The sequence below is a fragment of the Pseudopodoces humilis genome, chromosome 29 (assembly GCF_049639895.1).
Source record: "Pseudopodoces humilis isolate 2021_Gansu_Grassland_sample_001 chromosome 29, ASM4963989v1, whole genome shotgun sequence".
Taxonomy (NCBI): Eukaryota; Metazoa; Chordata; class Aves; order Passeriformes; family Paridae; genus Pseudopodoces; species Pseudopodoces humilis.
This window is the reverse complement of record NC_142228.1, coordinates 3,070,026-3,093,856: the sequence shown is the minus strand read 5'-3', so window position 1 is coordinate 3,093,856 and position 23,831 is coordinate 3,070,026. Positions and strand designations below refer to the sequence as shown.

At 57.6% G+C, this 23,831-nt stretch overlaps 3 protein-coding genes and 1 pseudogene across 5 annotated transcripts; all 4 read right to left on the bottom strand.

The window, feature by feature from the left end:
• Positions 1–526: 526 nt before the first annotated feature.
• On the bottom strand, positions 527–3,346 carry G6PC1 (glucose-6-phosphatase catalytic subunit 1). The gene is made up of 5 exons (XM_005531484.3): positions 3,060–3,346; positions 2,450–2,559; positions 2,047–2,152; positions 1,723–1,838; positions 527–1,634 (listed from the first exon to the last, which is right to left on the bottom strand). The coding sequence occupies exons 1-5, from the start codon at positions 3,287–3,289 to the stop codon at positions 1,123–1,125; spliced, it is 1,074 nt and encodes a 357-aa protein (XP_005531541.3). The 5' UTR covers positions 3,290–3,346; the 3' UTR covers positions 527–1,122.
• Positions 3,347–6,300: 2,954 nt separating this feature from the next.
• LOC102102284 (amine oxidase [copper-containing] 3-like) lies at positions 6,301–10,202 on the bottom strand. Its single transcript, XM_005531553.3, has 4 exons — positions 8,513–10,202; positions 8,129–8,414; positions 7,345–7,474; positions 6,301–7,199 (listed from the first exon to the last, which is right to left on the bottom strand). The coding sequence occupies exons 1-4, from the start codon at positions 10,080–10,082 to the stop codon at positions 6,897–6,899; spliced, it is 2,289 nt and encodes a 762-aa protein (XP_005531610.2). The 5' UTR covers positions 10,083–10,202; the 3' UTR covers positions 6,301–6,896.
• LOC102102104 (amine oxidase [copper-containing] 3) lies at positions 10,202–15,513 on the bottom strand. Of its 2 annotated transcripts, XM_088068117.1 has the most exons (5): positions 13,815–15,513; positions 12,585–12,870; positions 12,241–12,370; positions 11,563–11,710; positions 10,202–10,313 (listed from the first exon to the last, which is right to left on the bottom strand). In XM_088068117.1, the coding sequence occupies exons 1-5, from the start codon at positions 15,382–15,384 to the stop codon at positions 10,207–10,209; spliced, it is 2,241 nt and encodes a 746-aa protein (XP_087924243.1). In that variant the 5' UTR covers positions 15,385–15,513; the 3' UTR covers positions 10,202–10,206. The 2 variants fall into 2 exon arrangements, with proteins under 2 accessions (XP_087924243.1, XP_005531609.2); XM_005531552.3 differs by lacking the exon at positions 10,202–10,313 and having other exon boundaries at positions 11,128–11,710.
• Positions 15,514–17,531: 2,018 nt separating this feature from the next.
• On the bottom strand, positions 17,532–19,927 carry LOC102101924 (amine oxidase [copper-containing] 3 pseudogene; annotated as a pseudogene). Its single transcript, XR_015774673.1, has 2 exons — positions 19,744–19,927; positions 17,532–19,632 (listed from the first exon to the last, which is right to left on the bottom strand). The product of XR_015774673.1 is annotated as an amine oxidase [copper-containing] 3 pseudogene (transcript).
• Between the last annotated feature and the right edge of the window lie 3,904 nt (positions 19,928–23,831).

The window sequence follows — 23,831 nt, the reverse complement described above, 5'->3', positions numbered from 1 at the left end:
AAGTAAACAGGGCTGTACTGCCTGCACAGCTCAGAGGGTGCAGGTTGAGCCCACAGGATTTCCTGCTGCAGTGAGCACTGGGCTGGGGTACTGAGGAGGGAGGGGCATGACCGCAACCTCGCACCGCAGCCAAATGCCAGTTCTGTCCCCAACACCCTGGGGGCTCAGCACAGCCCCAGCTGAGCCAGTTGGTCTCAAAGCTGAGCTTGTTTCTGTGAGCAGTGAGGTGACACAAGTTTGTTCCTGGCACAAAGTGCATCCAGAAGCCTTGGATAAACAGCACAAAAAGCAGCTCATTGGCCCCAGTGTGCTGTCAGTGTTCAACTGCACCTCAGGGCAAAAGGTAGAGACCCAGGGCACTAGGCACTAGCCTTCCCAGTGGCTTGAGCGTGTCCTGCAGGTGTTGAGGGTCTTCAGCACCCAGGAAAAATGTCCTTTACCATCTGCAGGCCATGCCACAACCCTGCATCCAGGAGCTGATCCCCCACCCCATGGCACTGGCTAGCAGGACACTCAAACTCACCAGCCTAAACAATGTTCAGCTTTAATAAAATCCCTCCTGTGCACAACCCCACCCCATGTCCTGTGTGCACAGGTGTGTGTTATGCATGTACACACATGGGCGTGTGTGCACCCTGCACTGCCTCGCACACAGGTGAGCACCAAACGTCCCAGGCCTGGGGGGTCTCTCCATGTCAGTGTCTGCCCATTCCTGCCACAGAGCTGCCTCTTCAGCTGAGGTGAGAACCCTGCTCGCAGTGGTGCTGTCCCCAGCCCTGCAGCATGGAGGTGGCCTGTCCCCACGAGCTGCAAGGGAGTGCAGGACCTCCCGCTGCTGCTGCTGGGTCCTGGGCAGGTGACCCCCAGCTGTGGGTGCAGAAGGGACAGCAGGGGAGTCCTGGGCACGCAGGGCTCTCTGTGCCACCAGCCGTGAGAGCAGCGTGGCTGCCACTGTGTGTCCGTGTTGTGGGAGCCACCTGGCAGCAGCACCAGCCCAGCCTCCGTGGTCTGCTCCCAGGGCAGAGCCAGCCCGTGCAGATTCAGCGGGAAGCAGACAGCGGCTGAGGTGCAGCCAGGGCCTGGCAGCTGTCCCTGAGCCCAGGGCTGGGGTGTCTGCCTGCCTTAGGCAGCCTTTTTGTCCTGTGTGGCCAGGAGCTGGGAGAGGCAGTAGGGGATGAGGCCGACAGTAGCCAGCGGCACGGCCGCGCTCTTGCAGAAGGAGAGGGCGTAGAAGAGCAGCTGCATGTGGGAGGGTGGCTTGAAGGCATCGAAGATGTGGAGGATGAGGAGGGAGGCAGCGATGCAGCCCAGGCGGAAGGGCAGCTGCTGGCCCTGCTTTAACCGGGAGCTCTCCTGGTACATGTGGGAGTTGAGGGCCAGCCCCAGCCCAAAGAGGATGCCCAGGTTACGGAGGAGGCTGGCAAAGGGAGTGGTGTCAATGTGGACCCACTCAGGGTGGCTACACCACTTCTGTGCCTTCTCCAGCGTCCAGAGCAGGTCCACACCGAATGTCCAGAGCAGCAGGTAGAAACCCAGGGTGAAGCTGAAGAGGAAGACGGTGATGCCCAGGTACCGCTGGAAGCTGGCATGGTAGATGCAGTGGACATGCTGGAAGGTCTTGGCCACAGCCATCCCTGCCAGGGAGGATTGGTCAGTGCTGTGGGTACTGCAGTCCAGCACAGTGGTGCTGCAGGGCAAGGGAAGGGGGTCTGATGCACTCACCTGAGAAAACCCCTGCAATCACCTGGTGGGGGAAGTGAGCAGCAATGAAGACTCGGGACATGCAGACACAGACCTGAACTGCCCAGAACCCAATCCAAAGCACTGTCCACAGCACCCTGGGAGGGACAAGTGGCCATGTCAGTGCCAGGGCCAGCTTGCACTGCCATCATGTACTCCAAACGTCTGGCTGCTGAACCTGTCCCCATGTAGACCCTACCTGGGGTGCTGCCAGGCCACAGCCTTGTGCCTTGATGGGCTTGGCTGTGCCTGTCAGTGCTGGGAGCTGCCTCTGCCTAGAACAGGTGGTTTTGGCACACAACTTACCAGTATCTGAATGTCCTTGACTGCTTTCCTCCAGCAGCAGAGAGGAGAGCCGTCACCATGACATAGTACACTCCTGCTGCACCCATGGCATGGCCAGATGGGCTCCCTGGGCAAGAAGAGAGACCCAGGTCAGACTCTGCATGGGCCAGAGCCGAGCACAGGCAGCTGTGCTGAACCACCAAGGGTCAAGGTCTGCTCTGTGCAGGGGCTGCCCTGCCTCCTTCCCCTGCAGGCACAGCCAGTGTCCCCAGGAGCTCAGCAGTAAGGGCTTCCTTCCAGAGCTGTCCAGGGGCATGTGCTGCCTGCAGGCTGCCAGCCACAGCCCTGGCCAGGCCAGCACCCCCCCTTTGCGAGGGCAGGTCACCCCCTGCCCCTGGCTGTACCATGGCCTGGGGAACCCTACCGGGACCAGTCTCGCAGGTGAGCGGGAACTGCTGGATCTCTGGTGCGGAGTTGTTGCCATAATAGTCTGTGTCGAGGACCCACCAGTATGGCCTCTCCCCAAAGAGGATCCTGAAAAGAAAGAAGGGATCTAGGGAGGTCCTGGGCACAGCTGTAGCTTTAGATCTGCCCTGGGGGATGGAAGTAACTAAGGACCCACAAGTGGTCCAGGGCATTCTGACAGACACAGCACCCGGCTGATTGCTTGGTTCTGACAGCTGGCACTGCCTGTCCATGTCCCCATCCCCAGCCCTGAAGGGGAAGAGCAAGAACTTCCTGGAAGCAAGTCAATATGACCTCTTGTAGAGAGGGGCTCTGTGAAGATCCCCCCACTCAACACCACAGCCCTGGCTGTGGCTGAAGGGAGGTGCAGAGGCTCCATCTCTGCTTGGCTCTGGGAAGGGGGGAGCTGTTGCTGCATGGCTTGGGAAGAAGTGACCACTGTCACTGCTCAGCTGGGGCTGAACTCTGTTTTTTGTTCTGCTCTGGCACTGGGGCTGAGAGCACCCATCCAGCCCACATTAGTCCAGGTATGCCAACACACGGTGGGAGTGTTGGCTGGGGGCACTTACCACTTGAAGACGAGGTTGAGCCAGTCTCCAATTACAGCCACCCAGATGAGCCTGATGCCCACTGCTTCACTGAAGTGGAACCAGATGGGGAAGAGGACAAAAAAAGCATTCCTGAGATCAGCAGCATAAGAGATGAAGAGGAACCAGTCCTGGGAGCCCTGGAAGCGCTGCTGCAGCCAGTGTGTTGTCCTGATGCCTGCATCATGCAGGAGGTTCATGTTGGCCTCCATCCTCCTCTGCTGCCGCTGCCCTCGGCGTGGCTCTGCCTGTCCCGTACTCCACTGTGCCACTGGGGTTTTATACTCTGCAGGGTCTTGTTTGCAGCGGGCAGGTCACTGTCCCAGCACTGATCTTTGGACCCAAAACCACTCTTTCCAAAGGTACATCACCAGGGGGTTGTAACAAACATGTTTGGAACAACTTACGTAAAAGGGGAAAACAGGCTTCGAGGGCACATGGAGTGCAGGGTGCTCCAGCTCCAGCAGCATCCCCTGCCCTGCCCCATCCCCTCACTCAGGGGGATCCTGCAGGCCTGGCTTCTCCAGCTATCCAATACAACAGTTCAGCTCTGACTGAACCACAGTCCTTGCTCCATTACTCTGCGTGTGACAGTCCTGCAGAGCTGCCGTGTCCAGGGCTGACAATTGCTCTGGTCTCTCTGCCACCCCCCGTGAACCACCACCAGAGCATGGCAAGGATGTCCAGGAGCATGGAGTGGGTGCATGGAGCAGAGGGCAGACTGCCCACCCCCCTCCTCATTTGCCAGGCTAATTTAACCAGGACTTTGCATAATGGGAAACTTTCAAAGCCATTCCTGGAGGTCCCTGCAGTCCCAGACAGCCAGGCCTGGGATGCTCCTGGCTGCCAGCCATGTTCTTCTGATCTCTAGTGGGAGGCTAAAGGACCCTTGCAAAAAGGGACAGCACTTCTCCTCCCAGCACTGCTCCACTGGGTTAACCCCTCCTGCCCCATCAGACCCAGCTGTAGGTACAGAGCCAAACACACAGCTCATCCTGCGGTGCCCATGGCCGTCCCCTCCACCCCAGCTGCACTCTGCTGTCCCTGGCACTGCAGCTTTATCCTCCACAGCTGCCAGAGCATGGACACACAGCCCTGCAGCAGCAGCACAGGGTGCCCAGCCAGCACCCACCACAGCCGAACAGGCAGCGAGGCATTAATGATCAACAGCCAGTGAAATGCATCACTTATCTCCCCCCTGAGAAAATTCACGTCAAGATCCTTGAACCCCTGCCCTATGTTGTTTGCTCTCTGTGAGAGCTGTGTCCAGTAGTGAGTCCTGCTGACAAACAGCAGCACTTTCAGGCCCCATCCTGCCCCTCTGCCGATGCAGAGCCCAGGGAGCCATGGGGACTGACAGGCAAAACACCAGCAAACCTCGCTCCCTGGGATATGGGCATGGGTGCCCTGTGAGACAAGCAGGCAAAGGCCACAGACTCAGCCCTGTTGCAGGCATGTCCTATCCAGCCTGGCCTTGCTGCACCCAAGGAAGGTGGTCCCAGACCCTGGACCGAGCTCCTGACCTGCAAAACATCCCAACAAAACAGAAGTTTGCACAGAAATGGAATTACTCTTGAAAAGCAAATTCCCCAACAGCTCATTCCAGGGTCGTCAACTGAGAGTGGCTTTGGCCAGCGTGAAGGAATGCAACAGACTTGGCTTCCGTTCCAAAAATATTTTGAAACCATCAGCAATAAATCCTTCACAAGAGATTTCACAGCGGAAAATGGGGCAAAAGGTGTTGGGGGATGGAAAAAATCACTGCAGGAAAACTGGGGCCAGAGTGGGGAGAGGGCAGGAAGCAGGATGGAAGCAGTCACCTCCTCCCTCCCAGCACTGGGGACAGAGTGGCTCAGCCCTGCTGTGCAGTGCCAGGAGCACATGGCACTGCTCAGGACTGTGCCAGAGGTGCCAGGGTCCACACGGTCCCAGCACTGCTCCATGGCCTGCCCTGTGGGTGAATGCCCAGCCCCAAAGTCACTGTGTGGATCTGGGGCAGGGCAGGGAAGGAGCTGAAGCTGCCCAGGCACTGCAGGGTTCTGCATCCTGGCTGCTCTGACAGGGTCCAGCTCATCCCCTGTGCTCTGCAGCCCTGCCAGCAGCACCCTGGGCATGTGCACTTTAAACTGTCTGGCTTTCCCAGGGAAGGAGCGGGGCCAGGCTGGGAGAACCCAATTTCTGCCCTGGGTCTGTGCACAGCAAGCCCAGGAGCAGCTCACAGCCCAGGAGCTGTGTGAGGGCAGCAGCTGGCTCTGGGACACGCTGTGCCCATGATTCCCAAGGTTCTGGATGCAGCTCTGGCCAGTGGTGCTGTGCCATGTGCAGTGCCAGTGTTTGGTCCAGAATGTTCCCAGACAGCTGCAAGGTGCAGGCTGTGCTGTGGCAGCGTGGTCACTGCGTCAGTGCAGAGTCCAGGCAGCACCGCACATGTGGGCACGCGGTGTCGGGCAGGGAGCTGGCTGGACACGACCTCCCCCTCGCACTGCTCCTGGCAGGAGCCTCTGGGCACAGCCCCTGCTGTCACCCCAGGGCACTCAGGGACCGCTGCAACCTCTCACTGAGCCGTGGCCTGAGCTGCCCTCTCCTCCCATCACCTCTCCCGTGTGCTGCAGCAAGCTGAGCTGGCTCCCAGGGGCACATGGCAGTAGGGCTGCTCAAGCCCCTCACAGCACGTTCTGGACAGACCCATCCACTACAGCAAGGGGTTAGAGGGGATGGATAGCCACCATGCCCCCAGGGACACTTTGGTGAGTGCTTAGCCATGTGCCAGGGCTGGCACTGGCCTCATCGAGCTCCTTGGTGTCCCCATCCCAGCCTGGCACGGTGGGGACGGGCTCTGGGCTGTGGGATCCTGCAGCCCAGAGCTGCACATGCAGCTAGGGGTGTAGAATCAAGGGTCCCCACACACGGGGGCTGAGCACATTGGGCAGCAGCCAAACCCAGAACTAATTAACACAGCTCAGAACAACTGTTAAACATTAACTCCATCAGTTGCTCCATATTCCCTGGCAGGAGTCTCCTGCCAGCACCAGGGTCCAGGAGCATTGCCAGGACACGCTCACACAGCCACACCAGGCCCTCCCTGGGCTGGCCCCACATCCCTTGGACCTCCACAGAGCTGAGCCAGGGCCATCCCCACAGGGCAGCAGCTCCCACAGCATCAACCGTGCTGGGGTCTGGCCCCGGCCACAGGAGACAGAGCAGCACCCGTGAGCTATGCGAGTTTGTTCAGGAAAAACACTCGAGTGCCTGTTTATTGGGAAAGGCAGACATGGGACAGCCCAGCCACGAGCTCCAGCAGCCTCCCAGCAAGCCCAGCGCATCTCCATCTGCAGAGCTGGCAGCAGCAGCCAGAGCCTGGCAGTGCCTGGGCACAGTGGCCTTGATGCTGCAATGGCTGCGTGGCTGGGAGGATGTTTGGGCGTCCCATGGCAGGTCCACAGCAACACCACAGCCCTCTGTGGTGCAAAACCTCAGCTCCTAGGGCAGCTGCAGCTTTGTGCTGTGGGCAGCCTTGGCCAGCACTGTCACCCTGGGTACACCGATGATGAGGTGGTGGAAGCCCCATCCCAGAGGAGGGGAGTGGCTGTGGGCATGTCACAGTACACAGGGTGACATCCAGGATGGAAGAATGAAATCACTCCCAGGGCTTGTTTTTCAGAGGTTTTGGGTCTTCCTTTGGCAGAGCTGCAGCGCTGAAACAAGAACTGAGCTTCTCCCAAAACCTGACCCTGAGCACATGACGCCCTGGGCAGGTCCTGCTGTGGGACAGAGACCCTATGAGCACCCACCCGAGAGCCAGCAGCACCCCCTGGCCCATCAGAGGCCACCAAAAGGCGGTGCCAGGCTGAGGTTGAGGAAGCCCCCAAAGTGGAAGGGGGACAGGCGGGGGGCACAGGCAGCGGCAGAGGACAGGCAGGCAAGGGGATTGGCCCCACAGGCCCCAACATCCTGTTCACTGCTGAAGTAGACACTGTCAGATGAATCCACCGAGGGATCCTCGTTGAAGTAGTTGTAGGGCCTCAGGAAAAAGCCGACACCATTCCCCACAGTCACCGTGTTGGGGATGTCTTCAGCGTGAGGGACGTGTAGGAACCCCACAGTGATCCAGGCAACCAAGTCCTGGGAGAAGAGGAACATGTGTCAGGCTGAGCAGGACTCTGCCAGCCTGGCAGCTGCTCAGTCTGACTCTGGGACAGGTGCAGCTTCTGTCCAGGATGGCCCCCACAAAGTTCAGCTTCTCTCCAGCCCAGGGACCCCAGCTTACCTCGTTGGTGATGGTCTCGTTGTTGATGAAGTCAGCAAAGGCGACAGTGGGCGTCCAGGGGTCATTCTGGTTGTAGATGCTGGTGCTGGTGGGCTCCTCCTCCTTCCGCCGGGTGACGGCCAGCTGGTACCTGCCAGCACAGGGACCAGAGGGGCTTGTCCCTGTCCCTGCCCAGCACAGAGCAGGGCAGCCATGGCACTGCCAGCTGGGATGCACTGACAAACTGGGGCTGGATGCATCCCTGGTCTGCCCTGGGGCAGGGAGGGAAAGGGCTGGGAGAGCTGTAATGGGCAGCAGCCCCAGCATCTTCCAGCTTTGCAGGGGATCCCTTGCTGCCTGTGGCTGGGAAACATGAATGGATCCAGGTGCAAACATTGCCACTCAATGCCCAGTGCGCTCCCTTAAGCCACAGCTACTTCTCCCCCACACAGCCGTCCCCAGCATGAGCTCCATCAATTCACCAGTGAGACTGGTCTGTGCTTACCCCAAGCATTTTCCAAAAGGTGTTCTGTCCTCATGGGACGATATCACAACCTGGTGATGCCAGTGCTTCCCTTAGGAATTTGTTCTGCAGCCTACTTCCCCTCAAAGGGAAAAACACATGGGGCTGCTCTAAATTAGTCTGACGTGAGGTCAGATTCCTGCCTGTGAACTACCACAAGCAGATGTTATTGAGCAACATCTCAAGGAAATTTCAGAGCCAAAAAGCTATGTGTGTTTGCTGTTTAACCCTTCCCTGACAGCCTCCCTCCACCAGAAGCAGCTCCACAGCTCTGGCACCCACCTGCCCCAGCTGATGGAGCGTTCCATGGAGCTGTTGGTGGGCAGGTGCTTCCCAGCAAAGCTGATGATCTGGATCCGGTAGCTGCGTGGGTGCTCCCACTTGTTGGGATTGGGGCTGACAAAGGAGAGGTAGCGGGGCATGGGGACACTGAGTGGGAACGCTGCCTCATCCTCCTTCTCCAGCCTTTGCCTGCGGAGGTATGGCCGCTCAATGGTGTTCTGTGTGCTCCAGGGATCTTTGACAAACTCATACTCCATATCCTGGGTTTCCAGGGAGTTCAGCTGTCCTGTGAAGCAGAAGAACAAACCCTCTCAAGCTCTGCACCCCAGGCAGAGCCTCTGGCCACAGCAAGCCACAGCCACGCACAAAGCTGGCCAGACCTACCGTCAACATCCAGGTCCACCTTGTAGTGGATGTGGTGGAGGTGCATCGTCCCCAGCGTGTGGGGCCCAACCCTGTTGCCATAGTCAGTGCCTCGGCCATGGAAGAAGGAGGAGCTGATGTAGCCAGTGGCATGCACCCGGACCTCCACGGCCCCGCTGCTGTGGAACATGAAGTCCCAGATGTAGTCATAATTAATGAGCGTGGAGATGGTACGGATGACCAGCGTGCTTTTCCGCAGCCCGCCGTAGTACAAGGACTGTGAGTCGGAGAAGTGGCGCCTCAGAGGGACGGCAGAGTCATGTTCAAAAATACAGAGTGAGTTTTGGTTGGTTTTGGGAGTATCTGCCTCTGCCAGGTAGTGCCGGTCCACGTAGGTCGCTGTGTAGGGGCAGTCCAGGCCCCGGACCAGCTCGTAGGCAAACCTGCCGATGCCAAAGCTGCCGTCGAGGTAGCGGGTGGACATGCCCCCGGGGCAGTTGGAGCCGTACAGGGCTAAGGCTTCCTGCAGACTCAACTCGTAGACAATCCTCTCCCCGCGGTACCTGATGTCAAAGAGGCGCGGGCCAGTGTTGGGGTTCATGCCGAAGGCGATGCTCCAGCCCTGGAAGGTGATGTGGTTGTCCCTGACGCTGTAGCGGGGACCCTGGGGCTCAAACTGCAGTGGGCCCGGGGACCCAGGTGGGCGCCGGGGCTTCATTGAGCCCAGCACTGCATCAGCCTGGGGCTGCTTGAGTCTGACAACCTCCAGAGTACCGGCCACAAACTCCTGTTCCAGATCCCCCGTGCTGGCAAAGTACTGGCCGTTGTAGAAGACTTGGCGCAGCTGCCACCGGGACATGTGGAGGTCCCCGTGGTCCACCAGCACCTCCAGCCCCACTGGAGACAGGTAATAGCCAGTGCCAGCCACACTGTGGAAAAGAACAAACCAGGTCACACGGTCACCAGACTTGAAGCCCCGAGGGGCCGTGGTGAGGACGACCAGGCTGGTCCCGTCAGACTCACAGCACGCAGCGAGGAAGCGCGGCGCCTTTTTCAGCTCCCTCTGAATGAGGGCGTTGATGTCCGTGTACTCCTTGCCGGTAACGGGTCTGCGGTGGTACGGCACCTTCCCCCCGTACTTCTGCACCGTCACGTCTCGGTGGTACGCCGGCGTCGGCAGCGGCCCCACCACGTACTCGGTGATGTTGGGGTCTGGCTGGTTCCCAAAGTACAGCACAGCCAGCGCCTCTCGGCGGGGACGAGCCCCCGCGCCGTCCAGGAACCGCAGCACCTCTGCCTTGCCGGGCACCTGCACATCCACCGAGGCGATGCAGTTGTCCGAGGGTTTGGCGCGGGAGGCCTCAACCAGCGGCACCCCGAGGTGTCCCTGCAGGTACCGCACCACCTGTGACAGCTCCTCAGCTGTCAGGTCAGCAAACACCAGGCTCTGGCCGTCCTCCATCTCCTCCTGCTGCGGGGGCAGGTGCTGGCAGGTTCTGGGGGTCCTTTCTCTGGTCAGCAGCACGCAGACCAAAGCGAATATTGTGGCTAGCGCCAGACCAAGGAGGATGAGCACGGTTTTCAGGCTCATGCCTGCTGGGGCACTGAGTGCTCCCACAGCCTGGCAGGACGCGTTTCCAGCTGCAGAACCCTCCCAGCGACTCACCAGAACAAGGGGCTGCGTTGGCTCGGGTTTATTTTCCTCCCCTGTTTTCTCAGCAGGGAACAGCCTGGAGGAACTCGCAGGGAGGGTGCAAGGGGACGTTCTCACACATTGCCAGGATTTGCTGGGAACCATAAAAGGCAACTTTGCTCTGCTTCCCTAGAGGATCATAATTTTAAGTAAGCTCAGTGTTTGTACATCTGTCCTTCCCCTCTGGTTCCAGATCCTACACTGCAGAGCTTGGAGAGGATGGATCCAGTCTTTTAGGGGAAAAAAGCACATCTGCCTTCTTCTCTTAACCCCACAGATGCTGGGCAGGCAGCAGTGGCTGTAGAGACAAACCTTCCCCATGCAGAGCAGAGCTGAACACAGCACCGCTGCCCATCCTGACACAGCCCTGCCATCACCAAGCAGCACTGCCTGCTGCTGCCAACATCCCCATGGTCCTGCAGCTGGGAGGGAGGGGACAGCTCTTTGTCACTTTGCAAGGGTGCCCAGTGATCCTGAGTTACATCCTAGCACAGGTGGGGCTTCGAGGAGGGGAACAGGGGCACCAGAGCCCAGCCAGCATCCTGGCAAACAGGGAGTGGCACTGGCCGTGCTGCATCCCCAGCGGCCATGAGACCCCTTCCTGCAAGGTCCTGTCTGGATCCCTCCCTTGTGCCCAGCACTGAGGGCCTGAGAGCCACAACTTGCCCAGTCCTGGCCATGACCCAGCCTCCCCCCAACAGCAACGGGGCTTGGTGCCCATGCCCACCTCAGTCCACACCCCTGAGCCCTGGGGCACGCCCCAGCTTGTCCCTCCTGCCCTCCAGCTGGAGATCCCCGTGCCCTGACAAACACCCAGAGCCACACTGCTGGGCTGGTTTGTGGGCACAGGAAACATGGCAGAGACCAGCATCACACCCCAGGAGACACTGCTGTAAATTCAAGAACGAGACACTTGAGAGCATTGGACCAGCACCATTTTCATTATTTTAACCTGAGATATGCACTACACAGCACTTGCTTCTACAGCAGAGGAACAGGATTTTCTCCTCACTTTCCTCTGGCGACAGACTCAAATTCAGGAATTAACAGGTAACGTAGACTTCCATCTCACATCATGCTAAGAAAATCATGCTTCCCTTTTCAAGAGCACTATTTCAAAAGCAACAATAAAATGTGAAGTCATTCGACAACTGAAAACTGAGACAACTTCACTAAAAAGCTGAAAATCAGAGACAGAACAGTCAGCCTGGTGTCTCTGACATCTCCACCGTCCCATAGCATTAAAGCCTGCTCATATTTTGAAAACCATCATAAGTGAATGGGGGGAAGTTTGGCAAACAAGAGGCAGCTTTGGGCAAGCAGGCAAGAGGGTTGATTTCACATGCTGTGAAGTCCTGCTCGCTGGTGAAAAACACACCATCGTGGGAGTATATAGAGGGGTCCAGGTCGTAGTAATTGTAGGGTCTCAGGAGAAAACCAACTGAGTTTCCCACGGTCACGGTGTTGGGAATATCCTCAGAGTGTGGAATGTGAAGGAAGCCAGCAGTTATCCAGGCAACCAGGTCCTAGGCAGAGAAGAGCCACAAGCCTGGGTTACTTCAGGAGCTGCAGCAGCAGTGACCAAAATACACATGAGGCAGTGGGGAGTGACAGAAGAGAAGGAAAGGGAGCCCAATGGGCACCAGCTGGTCACGTTCCCACACACCAATCTCCCCTCTCCTGGGAAAGAACTTCTCCCTTCCCCAAAGCCCTGCCACAGCCATGGCTGCAGATATCCACACATGGAAGGGCCCTTGCCTTGACCTCCATGGTCTCACTCTGGTCTCACAGAGATTTTCTTAATGTTTTGCCAGCATTTCTCCACAGGGAGAAACAAGCTTCTGCTCGGCTCACACTCTCTGTGCTCTCTGACCAAAGTACCAAGCAGACACACAGAAAAGGGGATGCTCAAACCCACTTTCCTCTTTCCTCTGGGCTGCTGCTCTCACAGCTGGGCCCATTGTCCCAGGGGCTGTGCTGGAGTCTCTCTGCTCCTTGGGGCTTCCATTGAGCCTGGGGCTGGGTGTTACATTCCAGCCCAGGGACCCCAGCTTACCTCGTTGGTGATGGTCTCGTTGTTGATGAAGTCAGCAAAGGCGACAGTGGGCGTCCAGGGGTCATTCTGGTTGTAGATGCTGGTGCTGGTGGGCTCCTCCTCCTTCCGCCGGGTGACGGCCAGCTGGTACCTGAGGACAAGAAAAGAGATGGGAGCAGCCCCCCGAGGCAGGGCAGAGCTAAATCAACTCCTGAAAGCCTGCAGAGCACAGGCCTGCTCCAATGGAGCAACCCCAGAGGAGTGCTTCCCTGTGCACTCATCAAGGGACATCCAGCAGTGCCTTCCCAGCTGGCAGGGCTGAGGGGGTCTCTGAGAACCTGCCACACCAGCCAGAACAGCCTGACCTTGCCCAGCTGATGGCCCTCTCCATGGAGCTGGCTTCAGGGATGTGGTCCCCTGCAAAACTGGTGATCTGGATCCTGTACCCGCGCTGGTGGCCCCACTTGTTTTTGCTGTTGGCCGCAAAGTAGATGTATCTGGGCATCTTGGACTGGAGTCGGAAGGCAGCCTGGTCTTCCGTGTCCAGGACTTTCTTGGTGAGTCGTGGCCGCTCTATCTGCTGCTCTGGGCTCCAGGGAGCCCGTGTCATCTCAAATGCCATGTCATGGGCCACAAGGGAGTTTTTCACCCCTGTGAAACCAAAACAAAGTCACTGAGGAGAGTCCCCACAGTCCCCTGTTCCCCAAGGACATCACAGTGCCTGCTCTCCCTGTTCTCCCTCCCTGCACCCAGGGCTCTGAGCACAGATTCTGCCCAGGAGCAGCTGCTGCTCTGCAGCTCCCCGTGCTGTGGCAGCCCCATATATTGATCTATGTCTGGACACTCGTCCAAACCAGGCAACACCACTCTGCAGCAGACACTACAAGAGACAAGAGATGAGCCTCACCCCAAGACAGAAGAACAGGTTTGCTTCCCATGCAAGCATAGTCTAATTAGCTAGAGCAGAGCTTTGTTACTGCTCATCCTGCACAGCCCAGGTGCTGCACACATTTGCACATCACAGACAAGAGCAGTGTTGTGCTGTTCTCAGGCCCTGCCACAAAGAACAGACGTGGGCCCAAGGTTCGGAGCAACAGGAGCAGCACGGGAGCAAATCGATCTGGGGACAAGGTGGCAAAAGGCTGCTGAGAGCATTTGATGGCCAGTGCCTGTGCAGCTCTGGCAGAGGGGTTATTGCTCAGCACCTCCTGCCTGTCCCACCATGGAGCCCCTCTGTGTTCCCCTCCTTTAACATACGAGTTCTCAGCTTCCATAAAAGTCATTTCAGAGCTGAACCTGTGGCCATCTGTGAAGGTTTGAACCCCACAGAAGAAGACCCATGCACAGCCAAGATCATTTCCTTTCTTTTTCTCACATGAACAAAACTTCTAAGCCCACACCTCCCCAGCAGTGTTAACAGTGACAGTCTGATTTCATCTGCCTTCTCCCTGTTCCTGCAGTTCTGCCACCACCCACTGCAAGCATATCCTGCCCCACAAGTGGAAAGGAAAACCTGTATAACCACCAGAAAAGTCTTTTCAGTCAAAAAGTATATGGAGAACATTTTAAAAAGGAGAGACAAGATCCAGACCTACCTCCCACATCCAAGTCCACCTTATAGTTGACAAAGTGGGTGTGGATCGTACCCAGGGTGTGCTCCCAAAGCCTATTGCCGTATCTCAGGCCATCCCCGTGAAGAAAGGAGGAGCTTGGGTAGCCCGTGGCCTGCACCTTGCCCTCCATGGCCCCGTTCTGGTAGAAGATGAAGTCCCACACGTAGTCATAGTTGCCCACGGTGGCAATGGACCGAATGACCAGAGCCGAGTTGACCAGCCCCCCGTAGTAGAGCGACTGCAAGTTGGAGTAGTGGCGCCTCAGAGGGGAGCCCAGGTTCTGCTCAAAGATGCAGAGCGAAGCCTTCCTCCTCTTGGGCCTCAGGCTGGCGGACAGAGAGTGCGTGTCCACGTAGGTGGCCGAGTACGGGCAGTCCACCCCTCGCACCAAGGGGGAGGTGTAGCGGCCCAGGCCAAAGCTCCCGTCCATGTAGCGCGTGGACATCCCTGCCGGGCAGTTGGAGCCGTACACTGACAGCGCCTCCTGGACGCTGATTTCGTAGGCAACCCTCTCCCCCCTGTGCTGGATGTCAAACAGCCGCAGGCCTGCGCTCACGCTCATCCCAAAGGCAAAGCTCCAGCCCTGGAAGAGCACGTGGTTGTTCCTCACGCTGTAGCGGGGACCCTGCGCCTCAAACTGCACCGGGAACAGCGCGGCCGGAGGAGCTCGAGGCTTCATGGACGAGAAATCCCCGTCCCACGGGGCCTTCCTCACCTTCTCCACGCTGATCCGACCCTGCACGTACGCACTCTCCAGCTGAGCCATGTCCCTGTAGTACTGCCCGTTGTAGAAGACCCTGCTCACGGCCCACTGCGAGATGTCCAGGCTGCTGTGGTCCACCAGCACCTCCAGCCCCACCGGGTGCACAAAGAATCCACTCACGTTCTGAAACAGGACAAACCAGGTGACCCGATCTCCAGACTGGAATCCATGAGGGACTGTGGTCTGAAACACGATGTTGGTTCCGTCATACTCAAGGACTTCTTGCAGGAAGGTCGGTGCTGCAGCAAACGCCTTCGTCTCCAAGAACACTCCTAGCTGCTCGTACTCGCTGCCCAGCGTCGGTCTGCGGTGGTACGGCACCTTGCCCCCGTACTTCTGCACCGTCACGTCTCGGTGGTACGCCGGCGTCGGCAGCGGCCCCACCACGTACTCGGTGATGTTGGGGTCTGGCTGGTTCCCAAAGTACAGCACAGCCAGCGCCTCTCGGCGGGGACGAGCCCCCGCGCCGTCCAGGAACCGCAGCACCTCTGCCTTGCCGGGCACCTGCACATCCACCGAGGCGATGCAGTTGTCCGAGGGTTTGGCGCGGGAGGCCTCAACCAGCGGCACCCCGAGGTGTCCCTGCAGGTACCGCACCACCTGTGACAGCTCCTCAGCTGTCAGGTCAGCAAACACCAGGCTCTGGCTCATGGATCCCGTCTTCTCCACAACGCCGGGCTGGGATTCACAGCTGGGCGATCGCCCACCCCTGCTCAGCAGCATGCAGGACAGAATGAAGATTATCACTGCAGCCCCGACCAGGAGAACGTAGGGAAGTTTGGGGTTCATCACTCCAAGTGCAGTGGCAGCCCATGCAGTTTGGCTGAAGAATCCAGAGCACGTCCCTCACCTGCAGACCAGCCTCTTTATTCATTTGCAACTGTGGGCGTAACAGCGGCGCTTGTGAGGTGGGGAGGGAACTCGTAGCTCCCGTGGGGCTCTGAGGAGATCACAGGTCCCAGCCAGTTTGGCTTGTTTCCTCCCCACCCCAGATGCTCCAAAGGAGCCAGCCAGAGAGCCAGTGCCTGGCTCACTCACCGAGCTTCTGATGGGCTTCTCTGCTGCAGGGTGACACCACAAAGAGCTCCCGTCTCACCTGTCCTAGGGACCTTTGCTTCTTTCAGTGTCTCCCAGGGTGCTCCATCCTCCTGTGGCATCGTGGTGACGCCACGGGGGAAGGCTCAGCCAGCCTGGTCCTTCTGCACCCAGTGCCCCCAGACCAGCCCCACTGCCCTGAGGGGCCAGTCCATGCTGGCACAGCCCCAGACCTGCTCATGCCAGTTCTTCCTGTCCTATTCTCTGTTGCCTCCAAGTCCTTCCCAGCCCCGAAGGAAGGGACCTGGCGGCTCCAGCCTGGCTGTGGGCAGACCAGAGGCAGCTCCCTGGTGAGAAAAGGCAGCACTTGCTGAACCATTCCTGTCCCGTTCCAGCAGAGGTGATTTTTGCACAAGAGCTGCCCTGGACAGATGTGGTGTGAGGCTCCTGCATGGCCATCAGCTCCTGCAAGGCTCCCCCACGGCTCCTGGCCCCATGCAAGGCAGCGACACACCGTGACAGCAAAGATGGATTTTTGGAGATCAGGGCCCACCAAACACTCTCCTGCCGGGGAGAGCAGAGCCTGAGGCACAGGCTGGAGGGACCAGAACCACCAAGGCAGCAATGGAACAATTTATTTAATTTGCATTGATGTTAATTTAGGAATTATGTTTTCAGCCTCACTTCCAACTAGGCAACAACTGCCCTTTTTCCCTGCAAGTCCCACGGCAGCCTCAGATGAGGATCCAAAAACCTGTGTGGGCAATGTCACTTCAGCTGTGACACAGCTGTGCCCGCCGGCGCTGCAAGGTGGGGCTCCTGTGGGAACTGCTCCAGCTCCTGCACGGCCCCGAGCCCTCTTGCCCGGAACACGGCTGCCCTCTCGCCACAGGGAACAAGTCTGAGATTTACACAACTCCACTCAAGAGCGCTCTGCAGCAGTCAGGGCTCAGGCTCTGTAAACAGAGAGGGGCACTGAGGAGCAGTGAAGTCACAGAAGAGGACTTGGCCTCCACACAGGAACTGTATTTTAGCACATTCTCGAGCCTTGCTTACAGGAAGGAACCAGTATCAGCCCCGCTTTTGACTGTAACAGCAGCAGCACCTTTCAAGGCCACACAAAGCCCTGCATCACAGGAGGACACGTGCTGGGACCAAATGCTTGCTCTGGGGTTAGCTGCAGTTTGACCAACACAGCTCTGAGATCACTTTCCACAATCCAGGAGACAGCCGGGATCCCTGGGGCTGCGTTTCTCTTTGGGCTGGTTCAGATGGAGCCACTGCACACCAGCGACCTCTTTGGTCCTGTGTAGATGTAAAACATTTTCCCTCTGCCTTTTACAGGAGCAGTTTTCAATAAAAGGCACCCCGTGTGTCCCCCAGTGTCCCCAGACTGCAGGTGCTGCCATCCCCTTTGGGGGACTCAAAGGTGGCCCCGAGGCTGAGCATCCCTGCGCTTTCAGGGTGGCTGCCAGCGCTTCACTGTGAGCAAGGGGCTGCTCCTGGGCTCCAACAACCCTGTGCAGACACCCAGTGCCAGACCGTGACTGCCCATGGGAGCAGGGGAACTCGCTGGGTCACTGCAGCGGCTTCACAACTTGGGATCCAACGCTGGAGTGTTTCCTCAAGAGAAGAAGGGGAGAGAGCTGCAGGAGCTCAGCCCCACAGAGCAGCAGGACAGCTGCCCTGCTTTACATGGGGCAGTGAGAGACTAAGAGGATTTTCCCAAGGGAGGAGGAGAGCCAGGAGCAGCAGCAGGCACTGCGAAAGCAAGCTCACACTGTGCTCAGACAGGGCCAACTCCCTGTCTGCCCGCCCATGCCTATGGCAACACACACCGTGCCAGACGTGAGGCCTCAAGGAAACACAAACATTTTTCAGCTGCTACCTTTCATATTTTCCCTGAGCTGAACACAGAGCTCCCAGAAATTCCCACTGCTTTCCACTCAATGACCTGGACAGACTGGTCTATATATAGAAAAGTAATTTTGCAAAGAAAGAGGAGGTTGGAAGAATAAAGAAGCAGAGTGATGATGTCAGTTATTAGGGAACGTATGGATGAGGAGGCAAACCTCAAAGCTCTTGGGTTTATCAGAACAATGTCAGGCATTAAAAGAAGATCCAGACCTACCTCCCACATCCAAGTCCACCTTATAGTTGACAAAGTGGGTGTGGATCGTACCCAGGGTGTGCTCCCAAAGTCTATTGCCGTATCTCAGGCCATCCCCGTGAAGAAAGGAGGAGCTTGGGTAGCCCGTGGCCTGCACCTTGCCCTCCATGGCCCCGTTCTGGTAGAAGATGAAGTCCCACACGTAGTCATAGTTGCCCACGGTGGCAATGGACCGAATGACCAGAGCCGAGTTGACCAGCCCCCCGTAGTAGAGCGACTGCAAGTTGGAGTAGTGGCGCCTCAGAGGGGAGCCCAGGTTCTGCTCAAAGATGCAGAGCGAAGCCTTTCTCCTCTTGGGCCTCAGGCTGGCGGACAGAGAGTGCGTGTCCACGTAGGTGGCCGAGTACGGGCAGTCCACCCCTCGCACCAAGGGGGAGGTGTAGCGGCCCAGGCCAAAGCTCCCGTCCATGTAGCGCGTGGACATCCCTGCCGGGCAGTTGGAGCCGTACACTGACAGCGCCTCCTGGACGCTGATTTCGTAGGCAATCCTCTCCCCCCTGTGCCGGATGTCAAACAGCCGCAGGCCTGCGCTCACGCTCATCCCAAAGGCAAAGCTCCAGCCCTGGAAGAGCACGTGGTTGTTCCTCACGCTGTAGCGGGGACCCTGCGCCTCAAACTGCACCGGGAACAGCGCGGCCGGAGGAGCTCGAGGCTTCATGGACGAGAAATCCCCGTCCCACGGGGCCTTCCTCACCTTCTCCACGCTGATCCGACCCTGCACGTACGCACTCTCCAGCTGAGCCATGTCCCTGTAGTACTGCCCGTTGTAGAAGACCCTGCTCACGGCCCACTGCGAGATGTCCAGGCTGCTGTGGTCCACCAGCACCTCCAGCCCCACCGGGTGCACAAAGAATCCACTCACGTTCTGAAACAGGACAAACCAGGTGACCCGATCTCCAGACTGGAATCCACGAGGAGCAGCTGTCACCACTGCAAGATTGGCTCCATCATACTCCATTACTTGTTGCATGAAAGCTGGAGCTGAGGGGAACACTTGGCTCTTTAGAAACCCTCCGATCTGCTTGTATTCGACAGCCAGCGTCGGTCTGCGGTGGTACGGCACCTTCCCCCCGTACTTCTGCACCGTCACGTCTCGGTGGTACGCCGGCGTCGGCAGCGGCCCCACCACGTACTCGGTGATGTTGGGGTCTGGCTGGTTCCCAAAGTACAGCACAGCCAGCGCCTCTCGGCGGGGACGAGCCCCCGCGCCGTCCAGGAACCGCAGCACCTCTGCCTTGCCGGGCACCTGCACATCCACCGAGGCGATGCAGTTGTCCGAGGGTTTGGCGCGGGAGGCCTCAACCAGCGGCACCCCGAGGTGTCCCTGCAGGTACCGCACCACCTGTGACAGCTCCTCAGCTGTCAGGTCAGCAAACACCAGGCTCTGGCCGTCCTCCATCTCCTCCTGCTGCGGGGGCAGGTGCTGGCAGGTTCTGGGGGTCCTTTCTCTGGTCAGCAGCACGCAGACCAAAGCGAATATTGTGGCTAGCGCCAGACCAAGGAGGATGAGCACGGTTTTCAGGTTCATGCCTGCAGCTGCTCCAGCAGCATGCAGAGGCTTTCAGAGCAGGCTTTCCAGCTCCTGCCTCTGTCAGTGTATGCTGCACTGGATGGATTAGCACAGAAAGTACAAAAGACTGGGAGAGGCTAGGGGAGGAGATCTGAAACCCTTGGTGACCAGAAAGGGCAGATCTCCTCTCAGCTGCAGCCTCTTCTGTCCTTCACAGCAGTGCCCTGAAAGAACTTGTGGAGATGTGGGGTCAGTGACTCACTCAGACAAGTTCCACATAATTCCGTTACTTTTTCAGTCCAGCCTGGCTTCCTGAGGCTGCCTGTAAAAACGGAGATCCTGCAGTCAGCCTGAGGTGGCTGTGACCACTGTTAGGCTCTGACAAGCTGGGAATTGTTGCCACACTGCACAATTTCACCTCTTTACAACTCACCAATTTTCCTTGTTTATCAGGCTGCTTCCTTGTAAACATTCTGCCTGGCAGCACCATTCCAAGCTTGGAGTTACTTTTTATTTAATTTTTTTCAGTCTTCCACATGGAAGGCTTTGCTGAAAACACGTTCTTCTGTGTAGCAGCAGAAAAACTTTGGCAGGCATGGAGATGTAGTTCAGGATGAGAATCGGGTCCCAGTGCGCTGTGAACAAGCAGCTCTTAGTTTGTACCTCAGCACAGCCCTGAGCCAATGAATCCCCAGCCACAGGATCACCCTATCTCTGCCTCCAACAGATAAACTGAGGCACAGCTCCCAAGAGGTTCCCTCAAAGACAGAAGGACCTGAACCTGCACCTGGCAGCAGCCGAGGGCAGTGCCTGCTATCAGCGCTGCCAAGCCACAGTGCCCAGGCTGGGCAGGCACAGCTGCCCTCTGCCACCCCAGTGCCAGCTCCTGCTGGCCTCACAGTGCTGGCCACAGCATGGGCAGAACAAGGCAGCCAGAAGGACTCGGTGCTCCATCCTGCCACGCAGCACATGCTCGGGGTAGACAAGACGCACCGCTTTGGCTACAGGCCCGGAGCTGGTGCTGAGTAGGACAAGGCATCCAAAAGAACCAGGGCTGGAGATTCAACCCAATGTTTCCACTCCTGCTGCCAGCCTCACCTCACCTCACCCTCGTCTTCTCCTCTTCCTTGAGTCACAAGGAAGAGACAGCGCCCACCAGCCTCTGGTTCCTCCTCTGCAGCAGATCCTGCCTGGGGCTCAGCCCCTCTGTGGTCCTCTGGCCGTGCTCAGACACCACAGCACGAGGCAGAGGCCACGTTGCCGAGGGACATGCTCCATTATCCTCACCACACCTGGCAGCCTGAGCCTTCTTCAGGGCAGGGACACACTTGTCCTCTCTGTGCCAGCACACAGGGCCCTGCCTCACCAGCCACCACGCCAGGAGAGCCTCAGAGCCACAGCACTGGCTCCATGTAGTCACAGTGCCAGCAAAGGGGCTCACTGCAGCACAGACACAGCAATGGCAGGGACAGGACAGAAAAGAACTGAGCCACGGCTGCGTGGGACACAGCAGCCACAGGTGGCAGAAGTACCTGCTCTCATCGGCTCAGCAGCAGAATTAAATGACTCTGAGTAACCCCAAACAAGGCAAAGCAGCGCCGATTTCCAAGTCAGTCTTTTAATCCATGAAGTCAGTGAGCCTTCAAGGATTACTTGGGTTAGGCTTGGAAGAAAAATTCCGTTTTGGTTTTGGCCTGGAACATGGTGCCCATTTCACTTGGAGTGCAGAGCAGAAGCACTGCTGTCCTATTCCAGGTTTGGAGCACAGCCAGGACATACCTGCTGCCTCCCAGGAATGGGACAAGTGTCCTGCTGCCTCCCAGGAATGGGACAAGTGTCCTGCTGCCTCCCAGGAATGGGACAAGTGTCCTGCTGCCTCCCAGGAATGGGACAAGTGTCCTGCTGCCGCACACACCAGCACAGCCACAGTGAGACTGCGGTGGAACCTCCACAGCTGCATGTCAAAGCTGGTGTTGACCTTTCCTTTGAGAAGTACACAAAGAGCAGATCGTTCAGGTTTGACTTCACCTCGTGGGTTTGCATCTCTAGTTCCTCTAAGCCAGGGCACAGGCTGCAATTACAGAAGGGCCCTTTCCAAGCAGCACAGCAGTAGTTTAAGAAAACTCCACAGGCCTTCCTGCCCCACAAATCACAACTCAACCCTGCAGCTGGGCTGAGAGAGATCCAAAAATAGAGTGTGGGAACACTCCTGGTTGTCTGCATGTTGGGGGCCTGGAAAGAAAGAGAAACCCTAATCTGTACTGACATCCCCATGACAAACCAACCACAGCACACACCCCAGGGCTGCTGGAAAAGGATGGCAGCTCTCTGCACTGCCTCTGCAGAGCCTGTGCCATGGAGGTCTTGGCTGATACCAGGTTTTTTAGCACTGTCTGCTTCTGCTGGACTTTGCCAGCTCTGGTTTAGAGCTGTTTCAGAATAAACAAAACAGGCCTAAATCCACCTTTATCTTGCAGTAGGAATTTCAGGAAGCAGAGTAATTAACTAAGTCTGCAGAGCCAGAACCTGTGTCAATAGCTGCCCGATGAAAAGCAACAAGGGACCTTTGGGGGTCACACACACCACAGAATTGCTCATGTATCCTCTCCAAAAGGAGCCTACAGCAGCTTAAAGCTAACCTAGAATTAAAGAAATTGCACGTCTCCGTAACAGCAGCGTAACTTGTTTAAGACCTGCTCAGTGCACGTACTGCTTCCCACATGCCAGTCCCCAGTGTGATCAGCCCATCACTGACCCACATCCCATACGGAGAACTCACATCCTACCCAGGTTTTATTTTGGCTACGTGGTTGCTTTTAGCCACTGCTCATTTTATATTTGCTAAATTGCCCACATTCCCCAAACAAAGCAGGGGAGATGGGACTGCTGGGTTTTTACGCACACAGAGAGGTAGAGGTGGCAAAAAATAGCATCTGAAATTTACTGAAACCCAACCCAGACAGGTTTTAGCTTGGGGAAACTTGGAGACGGCAACGGCGACAGCTGGGGAAAGGGCACAGCAGGAAAACCCCTGCCAACACTCCCAACACCAGCAAGGCTTGAGCAAGCCCCAAACCAGAGCTCAGGCTTTAGAAAGCTCCCACTCCCAATGCCTCACCTCACGGGGTCAGCTTATGCAAAGCACACCAGTGGAGCCTACCTGACCCTTCCTCCATTCCAGCTGTGCTGCTGGCAGTGCCTGTGGCTGCTCACAGCTGCTGAGCCATTGTTCTCCTCCCCTGCACTTACACTGGGATATCTCAAGGACTGGTGAAGCAGAACCATGAGTGCACTGACTCATGAGCTATGACTGCTCCCAGACTCACTGGAATCACAAACAAACCCTCCCCTGCTCCCACGGATGAACCCCAGCACCTGCCAAGACAATTGTGCTGGATGCTCCATCCTTCCATGGGAGTGCTGGCACTGGATTCCTGAGAATTCAGGTTTTTTGACTGTGGTGAGGAGGAGCCCCTCACGCTGCACCACACCAAGTCCTGCCAGCAAGCCCTTCCTTTGGGCTCTGCTCCAGCTGCCTTGGCCCTGAGATCTGTTTGCAGCTCAGTGCCCCCTCCCTGCCTGGGTCAGGCACCTGCAGGGCTTTCCCACACTGCAGGAACTCTCCTGCACAAGTGGCTGCTCCCGTTCCTGGGCAGCCGGAGGTGCCACAGCCGGGAGCCCCGGTCTGCAGGAGCTGCTCCCAGGGCCAGCCAGACTCTGCTGAGCAGCAGCGTGACCAGGGCAGGCACAACCCCAGGCACTGAGCCCTGGGGGCTGGCTCAGAGGGGCTGCAGCCCTGCAGCTGGGGGCAGGACGCTCAGGAAAGCCTCAAGTGCCTCTTGAGAGGCCTCTGTGGCCCAGGATGGAGGGAAGGCAGGAAGAGGATGATCCCCAGAAGAGCAGAGGGCACTGTGGCTGGGGACAGCAGGGCAGCTGCCTCTCCTTGGGTACCACACACAGGGAGCAGGCAGGAGCAAGAGACTCTGAGCCCCACAGAGACAGCAGGTGCTGCATCCAGGACAGCCCAGAGACACCTGCCTGGCAGAGAAACCCTGGAGCAACTGCAGGCTCAGAGAAACACCATGCAACGTCCCCACATCTGTTTGAACTGGGACAGCCCAAGTCCCACACTGAGCTGAGGTGGGACAGATCCCATCAAACCCAAGCCCATGGGCAAAATCATGCCCAACGTGAGGCATACTGAAGGAACAGAAACAACCTACACAGCAGACTAGTTTATAACACAGTCAAAAAGAGAAATGAGGAGAATGAAGGGAAGGAGCAACTGAATGTGAGAAAGGCAGAACCAGAACTGGACACTAAAACTGCATGGCCTAAGAGCCCAGCATCACACACAGGGGGCTGCCTTGAAAGAATTCCAAGTACCTCATTTTAATTTCTTGACATGGTAAAAGTTTACATACGTTCATCTCGCAACGAAAGCTGAACAAATTAAAAGGAATCAATACAAAGAAACACAAGGGGAAGTGCTGCTCCCAGACAGCAGCTCAACGCAGTTGG